This window comes from Coregonus clupeaformis, chromosome 23 (assembly GCF_020615455.1).
Source record: "Coregonus clupeaformis isolate EN_2021a chromosome 23, ASM2061545v1, whole genome shotgun sequence".
NCBI classification, from domain to species: domain Eukaryota; kingdom Metazoa; phylum Chordata; class Actinopteri; order Salmoniformes; family Salmonidae; genus Coregonus; species Coregonus clupeaformis.
The window spans coordinates 59,047,248-59,063,117 of NC_059214.1; the positions used below are offsets into that span (position 1 = coordinate 59,047,248).

At 43.5% G+C, this 15,870-nt stretch overlaps 1 protein-coding gene across 1 annotated transcript; it reads right to left on the reverse strand.

Annotated features, from left to right (window-relative positions):
* Window positions 1-1,068: 1,068 nt before the first annotated feature.
* Window positions 1,069-10,075, reverse strand: LOC121576566 (peptidyl-prolyl cis-trans isomerase FKBP4). The gene is made up of 11 exons (XM_041889802.2): window positions 9,628-10,075; window positions 7,365-7,509; window positions 7,134-7,276; window positions 6,886-7,006; window positions 6,614-6,770; window positions 6,214-6,304; window positions 5,953-6,036; window positions 5,681-5,866; window positions 5,421-5,564; window positions 5,214-5,309; window positions 1,069-2,239 (listed from the first exon to the last, which is right to left on the reverse strand). The coding sequence occupies exons 1-11, from the start codon at window positions 9,718-9,720 to the stop codon at window positions 2,171-2,173; spliced, it is 1,329 nt and encodes a 442-aa protein (XP_041745736.1). The 5' UTR covers window positions 9,721-10,075; the 3' UTR covers window positions 1,069-2,170.
* Between the last annotated feature and the right edge of the window lie 5,795 nt (window positions 10,076-15,870).

A 15,870-nucleotide genomic window follows, 5' to 3' on the forward strand; every position in this document is an offset into this window, starting at 1 on the left:
ACTGGTGTTTTGTGGGTACTATTTAATGAAGCTGCTAGTTGAGGACCTGTGAGGCGTCTGTTTCTCAAACTAGACACTAATGTATTTGTCCTCTTGCTCAGTTGTGCACCGGGGCCTCCCAATCCTTTATATTCTGGTTAGAGCCAGTTTGTGCTGTTCTGTGAAGGGAGTAGAACACAGCGTTGTACGAGATCTTCAGTTTATTGGCAATTTCTCGCATGGAATAGCCTTCATTTCTCAGAACAAGAATAGACTGACGAGTTTCAGAAGAAAGTTCTTTGTTTCTGGACATTTTTATTCTGTAATTGAACCAACAATTGCTGATGCTCCAGATACTAATCTCAAGAAGGCCAGTTTTATTGCTTCTTTAATCAGCACAACAGTTTTCAGCTGTGCTAACATAATTGCAAAAGGGTTTTTTAATGATAAATTAGCCTTTTAAAATGATCAACTTGGATTAGCAAACATAACGTGCGATTGGAACACAGGACTGATAGTTAGATATTCCAATAAAAATCAGCGATTCACGATTTTACAGAGTTACAGTTCATATAAGGAAATCAGTCAATTGAAATAAATTCATTAGGACCTAATCTATGGATTTCAAAAATATAAACACAACATGCTTGTTTAGCTTTTTACATACATTTTCCTATATCTGGCTACTCTGACTAGGTTGTAGATATACTGTACCATACAAGCTCTCAGACTGCTAACTGATGTCTATTTAAAGTTTACACTAAGGAAGCCTTATGAAGACAGTTTAGAGTTGTGAGTGCAATTATATTTTTGTGAAAATTGGTTATTCATCTATCTGGATACTCTGGCTAGGCTGTAGATATACCATACATACTCAAATTGTGAAAATGTATTATTCATAAAGATAACTGTTTTCCTCCAACTGTATACTCTAATGAGCTTGTATGGTATATACACTGAGTATATAAAGCATTAAGAACAGCTGCTCTTTCCATGACAGACTGACCAGGAGAGCAGAATATGCATTTCTGATTTAAGTTGGCCAAAGAAAGTTGTATTGTACAAAACGTGGATACACAAAAACAAGAGTTTGAGTCATTTCTGTTTATTAGATCCTTCAGTCGGAGAACCAACCATAATGCTCCAATCAGACAGACCCCCCCACCAACACGCATTTGACACCCCAAACCCCACCCACTGACCGATCTCACTCCCTAGCTGCGCCGCCCTGTTCCAACACACCTGATTCTACAAACCAACTGCTCCACAGGACTGAGATTAGCTGAATCAGGTATGATTCTAGAGCCAGGTCTGCTAGATAGGGATGCTGTATGTAAGTCTGCATCTCAAATGACACCGATTATCTATATAGTGCACTACTTTATAACAGCCTCCTTAGGTTAGACACAGGGCACTGGTCAAAAAGTAGGGCATAGTGTAATTTGGGATGCAGCCATAGACTACAGTAAGACTATATATATATATATATATATATATATATATATATGTAATCTGACGGAGCTTTATACTGGTTGAGTTTGACCAGGAGAAGCTGCTAGTTCATATCAGCTGCTACACACACTTTCCAGTTGTGAAGTAAATCATCATCCCATTAAGAACAGTAAAGACAGAAATCATAAACCCAGGCTAACAGTGTTTGAGAAGCAGAGAGCAACCGTTTAGTGAGCATGAATGCTGCTAGAGAGGGTGCTGCTACGGTCTGCAGACACAGTCGCACACAAACAGGGAGCAGTCCCCAGGAATTGATTAGTTGGCCTTGGAAGGGGGAAGGGGTGAGAAGTGAAGGGGGTTTGGGGACAAGCCCTTACTGGGTGAATGTAGGTTGTTTACATACATACATACATACATACACACACACCTTGTACTGGGCTTCCAACTCCATTAAGCAAAGAAGTCTGAGCAGGGGCGTGGAGGGAGGGGGCAGCCTGCTACATGTTAACCAGAGGGAGGGGAGGGGGACTCCTTTTAGCCACACCTCCAGAGTGCAGTCAGCTACAGAAGCTAGCTGCCATGATGATAGCACACAGACACACAGGAGATACAGACGAGCCATGGACACACATGCACTTCTCTCTCACACACAAACACTTTCTCTCTTTATAAACACAAACGTCTGAAGTTATAAAAGTCTTCATGACAGACAGACTACCACATCTGTCTCCAGCAGCCATTACTCCTGTCCTCCACTCTCCTCCACCTCCATCCCTCCTCCATTCTCCATCCCCTTGTCAGCCTCCTCCTGATAATCACAGCAGAGAGAGCGCAAGAGAGATATTAATACAGTTTAGTTCAGTGTTCAGAGGTGCTGTAGCTTTATAGACGGGTTGGCTGACAACAGGCATCGTTATGATTCTGAATGGTCAGATAGCTAGCAACAATGACAAGAAGCTGCCATGTGAGGAATCGGAGGAGGCTTGTTATTGATACCATGTCTTGTTTTTAGGTGTTTTGACTGATGCCATGTCTATGCTAATATGGCTAAAATAACAAAATGTATTTGAGAGACAAGTGCTCATAATGCAAATGTATTTATGTTTTCAATAAACATTTGGACTAAATATAGGTTTACATGTTGTCAACAGTCTAAGCCAACCCAGTCTGTTTTGCCCCATAGTTGCGCATAGTGTTGTCACGGTACCAGAATTTTGAATTCAATACCATCCTGACACTCAAAACCAAAACGATACCACGGCAATAAACAAGGCATATTAGCCAAAGCCACAGAATGGCACTTGATCCAGACAGATAAACACAGCTATTCAATCATTGGGCATCTTTTGAGTTCATTATTACATGTGCATTTATTTTACATCAACATGTTTCAGAGACAGCCATGTACAGTGCATTCGGAAAGTATTCAGACCCTTTGACTTTTTCCACTTTGTTACGTTACAGCCTTAATCTAAAATGTATTAAATGTATTTTTCCCCTCAATCAACACACAATACCCCATTAAATGACAAAACAAAAACAGGGTTTTTAAATATTTTTGGCAAATTAATAAAAAAATGAAACATTTACATAAGTATTCAGACCCTTTACTCAGTACTTTGTTGAAGTACCTTTGGCAGCGATTACAGCCTCGAATCTTCTTGGGTATGACGCTACAAAAGCTTGGCACACCTGTATTTGGAGAGTTTCTCCCATTCTTCTCTGCAGATCCTCAAGCTCTGTCAGGTTGGATGAGGCGCTTCGCTGCACAGCTATTTTCAGGTCTCTCCAGAGATGTTAGATCGGGTTCAAGTCCGGGCTCCGGCTGGGCCACTCAAGGACATTCAGAGACTTGTCCCGAAACCACTCCTGCGTTGTCTTGGCTGTGTGCTTAGGGTCGTTATCCTGTTGGAAGGTGAACCTTTGCCCCAGTCTGAGGTCCTGAGCGCTCTGGAGCAGGTTTTCTTCAAGGATCTCTGTACTTCGCTCCGTTCATCTTTCCCTGGATCCTGACTAGTCTCCCAGTCCCTGCCGCTGAAAAACATCCCCACAGCATGATGCTTCTACCACCATACTTCACCGTAGGGATGGTGCCAGGTTTCCTCCAGACGTGACGCTTGGCATTCTGGTCAAAGAGTTCAATCTTAGTTTAATCAGACCAGAGAATCTTGTTTCTCATGGTCTGAGAGACCTTTAGGTGCCTTTTGGCAAACTCCAAGCGGGCTGTCATGTGCCTTTTACTGAGGAGTGGCTTCCGTCTGGCCGCTCTACCATGAAGGCCTGATTGGTGGAGTGCTGCAGAGATGGTTGTCCTTCTGGAAGGTTCTCCCATCTCCACAGAGGAACTCAGTTTGGCCAGGCGGCCAGCTCTAGGAAGAGTGTTGGTGGTTTAAACTTATTCCATTTAAGAATGATGGAGGCCACTGTGGCGGCAGGTAGCTTAGTGGTTAAGAGCGTTGATCCAGTAACCGAAAGGTCGCTGGTTCTAATCCCCGAGCCGACTAGGTGAAAAATCTGTCGATGTGCCCTTGAGCAAGGCACTTAACCCTAATTGCTCATGTAAGTCGCTCTGGATAAGAGCGTCTGCTAAATGACTAAAATGTAAAATGTGTTCTTGGGGACCGTCAATGCTGCAGGTACCCTTCCCCAGATCTGTGCCTTGACACAATCCTGTCTCGGTGCTCTACGGACAACTTCTTCGACTTCATGGCTTGGTTTTTGCTCTGACATGCACTGTCAACTGTGGGACCTTATATAGACAGGTGTGTGCTTTTCTAAATCATGTCCAATCAATTGAATTTACCACAGGTGGACTCCAATTAAGTTGTAGAAACATCTCAAGGATGGTCAATGGAAACAGGATGCACCTGAGCTCAATTTCAAGTCTCATAACAAAGGGTCTGTATACATATGTAAATAAGGTATATTTTTTCTTCTTTTTTATACATTTGCAAAAATGTATAAAAACCTGTTTTCACTTTGTCCTTATGGGGTGTTGTGTGTAGAATGACGATGGAAAAAATATAATTGTATCCAATTTAGAATAAGGCTGTAACATAAAATGTGGAAAAAGTCAGGGGTGTGAATACTTTCAGAATGCATTAATGAATCAATTTGACCTGGTTTTTACCAATCTAATTACACAATGGTAATAATTTATTTGAATGGTAAATATGTTGATAAACTGGGTAAATCAAGATGTAGCCCAGGCCTATCCACAATACAGGTGAAGGCATATTCAATAGGAGTGTGTACATGCATTGAGTTATTGAGCTTGTTTTGGCTGATTTCATGGGGCTACAGATGAAACAACCTGCTTTCCTTCCATTTGGGACTTAATTTATTGAGCTGATCAACAACATTTGCATAGAAGTATCTTCATTTATAAATGAGTAAATGGAGCAGGCACGGTGCAAGCTATAATAACGGGTCAACTGCGCTGATAGACAGGCTTGATCCGTGAGACATGACAGAATTACCGAAAGTAACACAAATTCTAGTACCGAACTGTTTTTCATGTTCAAGTACAACATTTTCGGTATACCATCGGTTTTGTTGATTAACAACCAACCCGTCTATAGAATGCTAAGTGTGGGTTAGTCTGCCTTCTGGTGGTTAATTTAGAAAACTACAGCCTTGTTCTGCGTTCTCTTCAGTAATCCATCACCACGCACCTTTGGGCTAGGGGAACTGTGTGATGTGTAGGAGCTAGGGAAAGTGTGTAGTGTGTAGGAGCTAGGGAAAGTGTGTAGTGTGTAGGGGCTAAGGGGTGTTTGTCTCACCTTAGCGTCTCTCGCAGCAAACTTCTGGAACATGTTGGCATAGAGCCTCTTGTCCTTCTCATGCTGCTCCTTAATCTGCTTCTGGCACAGAGCCACCTGGAAGGGCAGACAGACCCAGATCAGACAGACAGCAGGGAGAGATGGGACATCCAGATGAGGAGAGGGAAGTTTAGACTGAGGCACACAAAGACCATTCTAGTACAGTACCTGGCTCTTGGCGGCCTTGTTGCTAGGATACAGTTGTATGACTCGCTGGAAGTCCGCTCTCGCCCTTTCAAACTCCTTCATGGCAAACAGTGCCTCCCCCCTCCGGAATAGAGCCTTTTCATTGGTCTCGTCCAGCTCCAGGGCCTACACACATGAACGAGAGAGAGCAGAAACCATAGGTGAATAAGTGTGGTGTGGAATATTCAGGTAGTCAGATATGTTCAGATACAGTCAGGTGTGCGTCTCCTGAATGAGTGTACCTTGTCACAGTTGTCGAAAGCAGAGCTTGGTTCCTGTAGCTTGAGGAAGCACATGGCCAGGTTGAGGTGAGCAGCCAACCGCAGGGCCTGAGCCTTCTGCTCCTCCCCCTCGGGTAAACTTGATTCATTCTCCAGCCACGACACGATCCTCTTATACTGGACAGACGCCTGGCGATACTTTCCCTCCTACACACAAACACACGTCATACAGTTTTACACAGCATCGCTGCTTGAAGCTACTTCCCTTCACACAAAGAAATGTTAATACACACCTTGAAGTACTGTGTTCCCTTCTCCTTGACAATGATGCTCTGCTCCAGTTTCTCTGCTGAGTTCATTTCCCAGGATTCCTTGGCCTGGGGAACAGGAAATACTTCAGTCAGTCAGCCAGCTAGCATATCACCTCTCAGAACACCAGACTCTAGGGCACGTTCAGTAGGCAAAATGTGTGGAAATGCCATGAATAAAATGCCTAAGGGATCTTTCTGGACAGGACCATCTAGTTGATTTGGCTAAATTAAGAAGGGTCATACCTTCTCGAAGGTGGTCAGTTTGAGTTTGTACTGCAGAGTGGCTCCACCAGGAATATTGTACTTGCTGCTGCCCGTGTTTCCATAGCCATACCTACACACACACACACACTTAAATATCCATACATAGAGAGCACAGGAGGCTGCTGACGGGAGAACGGCTTATAATAGTGTCCGGAACGGCGCAAATGGAATGGCATCGAACACATGGAAACCATGCGTTTGATGTATTTAATACCATTCCACTGATTAACACGAGCCCGTTCTCCCCAAATAAGGTGCCTCCAACCTCCTGTGATACAGAGTGCAGACACAACTCGGCCAATATACCCAGAGAACACACAATTACACATTTCTCAAAACAACAACATAGTATGTACACTAGGTTTGTAGTGGGTATTACTTGGGTTTAATGATGAAGAGGGACTCCTCTCCCTGCTCCATAGCAGTCAGGGCTTTTTCCACTCCGCTTGGCAGACCCAGGCTCTCTCCATCTCCCAACTCAAACTTCAGCTCCCTTTTGTCAAACACCTTGCCCTCACAGCTGCCCTCCAAACACACTGCAGGGGAAAGAGACAGGTGTGTGAGAGCTTGTACCCTGTACATTAGGTCTTAGTTTGGTTTGGGGTGTCTGTTCCTTATTGATGATACGTTTGTGTGTGTGTGCGCGCGTACCTTCTACGGCAGCTCCTTCATTAGGCTTGGTGTATCCCTCTCCCTTAGTGATGATGCGACGGATGATTCCTCCATCCTCTCCCTCAGTGATGTCCTCCCCTCGAAACTCAAACAACTCCACCTAACACACACACACACACACACACAACATTAAATTTGAGCACTCACAAAGTCACACACGTCAATGTTGGCACAGAATATTTACCTCAAAAACACACCCTATCAATACTTGACAGACAGAGGGTTACCTGGAAGATAAGGGTAGCGTTGGGGGGTATCTTCGGGGGGCTGCCGGCGGTGCCGTAGGCGTACTCTGGTTTACAGATCAGCTGGCTGATCTCTCCTACTTTCATAGTAGCCACTCCCAGGTCCCACGCCTTGATGACCTGGCCTACACACACACACACACACAGTTATAGTAGCTACACCAAGGTCCAACACCTTGATCACCTGGCCTACACTAACTAACAGACACACACCTTTGCCCAGCTCAAAGGAGAACTTCTCTCCTCGTTCACGACTGGAGTCAAACGGGGTTCCATCCAGCAGCGTGCCAACATAGTGAACAAACACCTTGTCCCCAGTCATAGGCAGCTCTGTCCCCGTGCCTTCCTGCTTCACCAACTAGAGATGGAGGGGAGGGAGAGAGAGACTGAAGATTAGTTGTGCTGTAGCAATGTTTGGCCCAGTCAACCTATGGTAGTGTCACTGTATGCAGTCTAGTACACTGAACAAAAATATAAAAGTGCTGGTCCCATGTTTCATGAGCTGAAATAAAAGATCCCAGGAATGTTCCATACGCACAAAAAGCTTATTTAGCTAAAATGTGTACAAATTTGTTTACATTCCTGTTCGTGACCATTTCTCCTTTGCCAAGATAATCCATCCACCTGATAGGTGTGGCATATCAAGAAGCAGATTAAACAGCATGATCATTACACAGGTGCACCTTGTGCTGGGGACAACAAAAGGCCACTAAAATGTGCAGTTGTGTCACACAACACAATGCCACAGATGCTTCCAGTTGAGGGATCGTGCAATTGGCATGCTGACTGCGGGAATGTCCAGATAATTGACTGTTAATTTCTCTACCATAAGCCGCCTCAAATGTAATTTTAGAGAATTTGGCAGTACGTCCAACCGGCCTCACAACCACAGACCACGTGGAACCATGCCAGCCCAGGACCTCCACATCCGGCTTCTTCACCTGCGGGATCATCTGAGACCAGCCACCTGGCCAGCTGATGAAACTGTGGGTTAGGACTACCGAAGAAACTCAGCTCATCTGCGTGCTCGTCGTCCTCACCAGGGTCTTGACCTGACTGCAGTTTGTCGTCGTAACCCACTTCAGTGGGCAAATTTTCACCTTCGATGGCCACTGGCACACTGGAGACGTGTGCTCTTCACGGATGAATCCTGGTTTTAACTGTACCGGGCAGATGGCAGACAGCGTGTGTGCGAGCGGTTTGCTGATGTCAACGTTGTGAACAGAGTGCCCCATGCTGGAGGTGGGGTTATGGTATGGGCAGGCATAAGCTATGGACAACGAACACAATTGCAATTTGAATGCACAGAGATACTGTGACGAGATCCTGAGGCCCATTGTCGTGCCGTTCATCCGCCGCCATCACCTCATGTTTCAGCATGGTAATGCACAGCCCCATGTCACAAGGATCTGTACACAATTCCTGGAACCTGAAAATCTCCCAGTTCTTCCATGGACTGCATACTCACCAGACATGTCACTCATTGAGCATGTTTGAGATGCTCTGGATGTATCCAGAGTTGTCTCCCGAGTGGCTCAGTGGTCTAGAGATCCTGGTTCGAATCCAGGCTCTGTCGTAGCCGGCCGCAACCGGGAGACCCATGGGGTGACACACAATTGGCCCAGGGTAGGGAATGGCCAGCAGGGATGTAGCTCAGTTGGTAGAGCATGGCATGGTTTCGATTCCCACTGGGGGCCAGTATGAAAAATAATGTATGCACTCACTAACTGTAAGTCGCTCTGGATAAGAGTGTCTGCTAAATGACTAAAATGTATGTTCCAGTTTCAGCCAATATCCAGCAACTTCGCATGGCCTTTGAAGAGGAGCAGTACAACATATCACAATCAACATCAAAATGTGTAGCGCTGCATGAGGCAAATGATGGTCACACCAGATACTGACTGGTTTTCTGATCCACGCCCCTACTTTTTATTTTATTTAAGGTATATGCATATCTGTTTTCCCAGTCATGTGAAATCCATAGATTAGGGCCTAATGAATTTATTTCAATTGACTGATTTTCTTATATTAACTGTAACTCAGTAAAGTCTTTGAAACTGTTGGATGCTGCGTTTATTTTTGGTCATCGTTTCCAATGGAATGCTTCACGGTTGTTTCCAGAGGTAGTTGCATGTCTCGGCCGTAGGCATATGAATTTACAGGTTATAGTCTGCTGGCTATCGTCAAGATATGAATAGCTAGCCAGTTAGCTAGCTAACAATGATAGTCCAACAGATATTTATCGCTAGCTAACATTAGCAAACCCCAAATGTTGCAAATTCAGTCATTGGACTGCGTTGTAAAACCATCTAATTAGTCTAACCTAGCCAAATGAAGAAAATAAAATATGTTCGAAAATAGTTTAGTCAGGCTAGTTATCTGGTTATATTATTCATTGCATTGCCATTGGCTAGATAAGCGAGCAAGCCAACGTTAGCTAAGCTAGCTGGCTAACTAACGTAACTTGCTCAGTTACCTTTAAAACCCCTCCATCTTTCTTCTGCGTGATATCCTCTCCCTCCATCGGGATGTTGTTCTGTTCTTCGTTGGTCATCTCTTCTGCAGTCATAGCCCTTAAGCCCCTGAAACACTTCTGTCTGCAAACCTCTAACGTTAGCTAGCTAACAATATGGCTGGCTGGCTGGCTAGTAGAGTAGAGCGCTAGCTAGCTAACTATGGTTCGGAACGGAAGGCAAGCTGCGCCACAAATCAGCTAGATCAATATTCAGTTTGTCTTGTTTGCTATATTTTGCATTTAGCGCCAAATTATGCCGGATATAGACAGTTGTGCACCAGTCTCCAAACTGAATGTGTGCTGTTGAGCTGCTTGGCTAATAAGTCAAGGGGTCCACGTTGCTGTGTTGCTTGCTTAGTTCTAGCATCTGGAGGAAACGCCGAGAACTTTCCAGATACGCAGCAAGGAAAGGGGGGTGGCGGACTTTGCGTTGGAGGGAATTGGCACCGTCGTGTGAAGCAAGTGACTCAATCGTCATCTAACGAAATACACATAATGTACATTACCTCACACATTGTTTTATGGTGTGGTAAACACATGTATTAGGATATTTTTTTTAACGGGTTTATTTGGGGGAAAGATGGTGCATTCAAGCCAAATCGGAAACTCGAACATTTGCGACTTGTAAACGCTTTGTAGAAAGATGAGACCCGACTTTCCCACTTGGAAAGTATCAGAATCAACTAATATGAAGCTCTAATCAAATAACTTGCGTTAATTTTAACTCAGAGGTTCCGAGTTTTCGACTTGTCATGAATGCACAATTTTTTTTACAACCATCTCTCAAATAATCAAATTATTTCAAATAAAAGCCCTGTAAACTCAGCGCTTTATGCTGCGTTCAAGACAACTCGAAAATATCCGACTTGGAAACTCATTGTAGAAAGATTAGGTTTGGAAACTATCAGAATCAACCAATAGGAAGCTCTATGCAAATTTTAACTCGGAGGTTCTGAATTTCAGAGTTGTCATGAACGCGCATGAGGTCCGTGCAGAGATAATAGAGAAAGAGAGACATCTATCACTGGCACACAAAAAAATCTGGGGGGTCCACGTTGCTGTGTTGCTTGCTTAGTTCTAGCATCTGGAGGAAACGCCGAGAACTTTCCAGATACGCAGCGAGGAAAGGGGGGTGGCGGGCTTTTCGTTGGAGGGAATTGGCACCGTCGTGTGAAGCAAGTGACTCAATCGTCATCTAACGAAATACACATAATGTACATTACCTCACACATTGTTTTATGGTGTGGTAAACACATGTATTAGGATATATTTTTTAACGGGTTTATTTGGGGGAAAGATGGTACATTCACGCCAACTCGGAAACTCGATCATTTGCGACTTGTAAACACTTTGTTGAAAGATGAGGCCTGAGTTTCCCACTTGGAAGGTATCAGAATCAACTAATATGAAGCTCTAATCAAATAACTTGTGTTCATTTTAACTCAGAGGTTCCGAGTTTTCGACTTGTCATGAATGCACCATTTTTTTTTACAACCATCTCTCAAATAATCAAATTATTTCAAATAAAAGCCCTGTAAGCGCAGCGCTGTAAGCCTGACTAAACTATGCTGTATCGTTCAAGACAACTCGAAAATGTCAGACTTGGAAACACGTTGTAGAAAGATTAGGTTTGGAAATGACTTGGAAACTATCAGAATCAACCAATAGGAAGCTCTATGCAAATGTTTACTCGGAGGTTCTGAATTTCAGAGTTGCCATGAACGCGCATGAGGTCCGTGCAGAGATGATAGAGAAAGAGAGACATCTATCACTGGCAAAAAAAATCTGGTCAGGGTGGAGTGAGCAGGGAGGGGACATTGAGCACATTCGAGTGGATCACTTTTGTCAAGAACTGGGGATAACGACTGCCTCCTCTCATTGAAGACACGGAAGTTCAAGGCCGACCGCGGTACTGCAGGCATGTTTCTAAGACAATACTTGTACCAATAATTGCTTCTAATACATCACATGTACATTTATGTCCTTGAAGTGATTATTTTTAAAATGCACACAGAATAAGTTATAAGGATCATTTCGCTGCTAATGGCAACCTGCAGTACCCCGATCGGCCTTCAACTTGAGTTACTCAATAAGAGGAGGCAGCACTGAGCGAACATGCAACGTAAATTCCTGGAGGAGTTCAAACTGCGCATGTTATTCGTGCTTTCAAGACAAATGGGAACTCGGGAAAAAAACGAGGTAAAATCATGACGTCGGTGATCTTCTGGTTGGAAAGTCTAGAAAGATGCCTGAGTTTCCGATTCAGAATTCCGAGTTGGATAACAGTTTAAAACGATTTTTCCCATTCAGAGCTTGTTTTTTTTCAGAGTTTGCAGTTGTCTTGAACACTCTGAAGTGGTGAACTTGGGCTTGTGTGCGGCTGCTCGGCCATGGAAACCCATTTCATGAAGCTCCCAACGAACAGTTCTTGTTCTGATGTTGCTTCCAGAGGCAGTTTGGAACCCGGTAGTGACAGTTGCAACCGAGGACAGACGATTTTTACGCACTACCTGCTTCCGCACTCGGCGGTCCCCATCTGTTCCTAGATGTTTCCACTTCACAATAACAGCACTTACAGTTGACCGGGGAAGCTCTAGCAGGGCAGACATTTGACAAACTGACTTGTTGGAAAGGTGGCATCCTATGACGGTGCCACGTTGAAAGTTACTGAGCTCTTCAGTAAGGGCATTCTACTGCCAATGTTTGTCTATGGAGATTGCATGGCTGTGTGCTCGATTTTGTACATCTGTCAACAACGGGTGTGGCTGCAATAGCCAAATCCACTAATTTGAAGAGGTGTCCACATACTTTTGTGTATATATAGTGTATCTTAAATAATCCCGCAGCACCCCCCCTCGCACCACCTCCCAAGATAAAAAATAATTTTGTGAACTAACACGCACACTTCACTTCCCCCTACTAGCTCTGACCTTGCCGATAGCTACTTTATTGAGGAAAAATGTACTTACTATGACTGTGATATGCGGTTGTCCCACCTAGCTATTTTAAGATGAATGCACTAACTGTAAGTTGCTCTGGATAAGAGGGTCTGCTAAATGACTAAAATGTAAATATAAATTCATACTACAGAATAGTAGGCTGCATGCACCTATAATATTTGTTTGCGGACCGCCATAATACCGAAGAATATATATATATTTTTTTTAAGTTGGCTGTTATCTTCAGCTAGCTATGCTTCAGGTGATAGAAATCTGAATTCAACACCAGCACTTTGAAAAGTGTATTTAATTATACTTTCCTTTGGATATATTATCTCACATTCCTACCGCCAAAAGGACCAACCACACGGACAACCAGTAAAGTATGTTAAAATACACTTTTATTCAACATTCTGGCTTGTAGAGCTTGTAAGTGGACATTTTCCAAACAAATGTATGGCATTAATCTCAGCCTGTGAACCAGAGGTATCACAGTCTGATTGTCAGGCAACCTATACTAGATGTGTATTTCCCTTTCTTAAAAGTTTTTACAGTACCTGTAATTACTCCATATTAATGCCCATGATTTTGGAATGAGATGTTCGACAAGCATGTGTCCACATACTTTTGGTCATGTAGTGTATTTTTCCCTCATGTGCTATGTCTATCTATTGAACAATGTATTGAGCTGTTTTAACAGTTTGATTTGATTGGTTTAGGTGCTGTTCAAAGAGGAGGCCCACAACCTCAGTGACACTCTCTCCTGTATACACAGCTCAGAACTAACTGGAGCACAGGAACACACACACACACACATATCACACACACACGAGAACTATACTAGTTTGTCATTGTGTCTGTGGTAAAATAACACACACACAAACGCACACACTGTGTCTGATGTGTGTGTAACAGGAGTAGACTGAAGGCCAAGAACCTGATGTACATCAAACTGATAATTTTGTGGTGGAGGAGCTGGTGCATGTGCTGGGAGGTAAGTATGTTTGTGTGCCAAGTCTCTAAATTAAAAGGTTTCATTGTTAGCACTGGTGCTCCCAACTTAGAAAAGTTAGGAGCACAACATCAAATTTAGGAGCATCAGAAAAGGGGATTTAAAAAAATCTTGATTGAGATATAGCCTATATGAATTCGAGCAATTTCTTGTTTTGCCCTAGAAACTAATAGGTAACCCTGTAAATACATGTATTTATTATAAAAAGCAAAAATGTTGATACAAGTAGCTGTCATTGAAATTACTAAATCACTTGTGGATTCTACATAGTTGAGGCTTAATTCCGTTTTGTTTTGTCCCAAATGTAGGTTTTTTCTGTTTTGTTTTTCCAGGTTTCGGATTTCCCCCGGTTTTTCAGGTTTTCGCTCTCAAAATCACACTTTGTTTAATAGAACATCCACTTTTTTGTCCACAACAATGCTTTAACTACATCAGGAGACCATTTTTTAGGTCTGGCAAAAATGCAATAACTTTTATTCAAGTGTGCACAATGCACCTATAGCAATAGCGGTGTTTGTGTAGCCCACATGTGTGCAGAGTTTGCTAAAGAAATGCCTAGTAGATTCTGTAGCCCACATGTGCAGAGTTTACAAAACAAATGCCCAATGGATTGAAGCAAATTATCATGATATCATTCTGCCAGGTAGGTTGGCATGGGCTTCTTTGTAGTTAACATTTAATTGCGAAGGTTTTGAGAAATTCTTTCCATCTACCAGAAGGCGGTTGTCATTAGCATCGCTAACGGCTACACAAGGTGGTAGACATGTGCGAACCGCACAGCGCACACACAGACGGGCATTCCCGTGCGTTGCCTCTTCAGAAAGTTGCAGGAAATACGAATCACTGATGTATTCTGTTCGTGTCTTATAATATACTTGGGAAAATGTATTAATCTTTTGAACTGTTTGGGCAAGAAACAATCTAACTAATCTGTGCCTCCTTTTTTCTCAAAGGCACTCTGAAACAACGGTACAGCGAAGCCTAATCATTATAACAATTATCCTGGTGAACGTTTTTTTTAGGGGCACTGGTGCTCCCAAATAAAAATTCCAGGTCGCACAGCAAAATATTAAGGAGCATATGCGACTAAAATGGTCACACTTTAGAGCCCTGGTGTGTACGCAAGGAGGCCATGAAAAAGAGCCACACATGTAGAGAAGACAGGATAGGTATAATATGGTAATAGCTGCATCTTGCCTTCTGGTCAGCTGGGTGTCTTCAGGTTAGGTGGGGCAGAATCCACACAGCCAGACTACTCAGCCAGGTAAGAACACACACACAGTCTGAAGTGACCTTTGTCTCCCAGCAACTGAACTGCGACCACACACACACATTAGTGATGACCTGACAAATTAAAGTCAATACGACTAGTCTGTGTCTGTGTCTAGGTGTCTGACTTTAAGCAGGAGCTGTTGGGGTTGTAGCGAAGCGCATCACAGAGTACCCTGAGATACTGCACCCTGGGATAGATCTGGGAGGGCCGGTGGAAGTTAGCTAGAATAAGAGAGCAGGTTAAAGGTCTGTGTTACAGTAATAGTGATAGTAAATCATAAAGTAAAAGTAATTTCCCATGATTGAAGTGCCTAGCTGAGAAGCCCCTGCTTTGGACCAAATGACTGTGTCTGTGTGTTTGGCAGGTCATGTGGTTCCTCCAGAGAATATCCTACCTATAGTGCTGTGCAGCGGCCCGTCTGGTCAGGAGCTGAAATTCACCTTCCAGAACAGACACACCACGCATAGTAACACACACCCACACACACCTTTTAATGTCACAATCTGCCATTCGGAGAAGCCAATGTTAGTGTCTGTGTGTGTCTGTGTCCATGTGTGTGTAGATGGAGGAGACTGGCCATGTGCTGTCTAACCTGTGTAACATGGTGCAGGGAGGTGTGGTGTGTTTCTTCCCTTCATATGACTACTCCAGGAGGATTCTGGGACACTGGGAGGCCAGCAGAGTCCTGGCATGACTCTCTTGCAAGAAGAAGATATACCATCTAGCTCTCAAATATAGCCGTTTCTGCCTCTCAGCAAGGTTTTGGTCTTGAAAAGTCCATATATTCCGTGTGCTTTTCTCTCAGATCTTCCAGGAGCCAAAGAAAGCCAACCAGGTGGAACACGTGCTCAATGAGTTCTCACACACAATCCAGGTGAGACACAAACAAACTACCATCGCTTGAAATTATGAGTACTAAAGAACTTCTCATCTCACCTTTTTGAGGTTTAAACATCAGATAAAGATATTGCTTATTGGAA

What these genes read in the sequence shown, in the direction of transcription:
- LOC121576566 (XM_041889802.2), bottom strand. Translation starts at nt 9,720, where the DNA reads ATGACTGCAGAAGAGATGACCAACGAAGAACAGAACAACATCCCGATG. An exon ending in AAGATGGAGGGGTTTTAAAG is followed by an intron (nt 7,510 to 9,627) that starts GTAACTGAGCAA and finishes CTCCATCTCTAG; the next exon opens with TTGGTGAAGCAGGAAGGCAC. An exon ending in ACAAGGCCGCCAAGAGCCAG is followed by an intron (nt 5,310 to 5,420) that starts GTACTGTACTAG and finishes CTGCCCTTCCAG; the next exon opens with GTGGCTCTGTGCCAGAAGCA.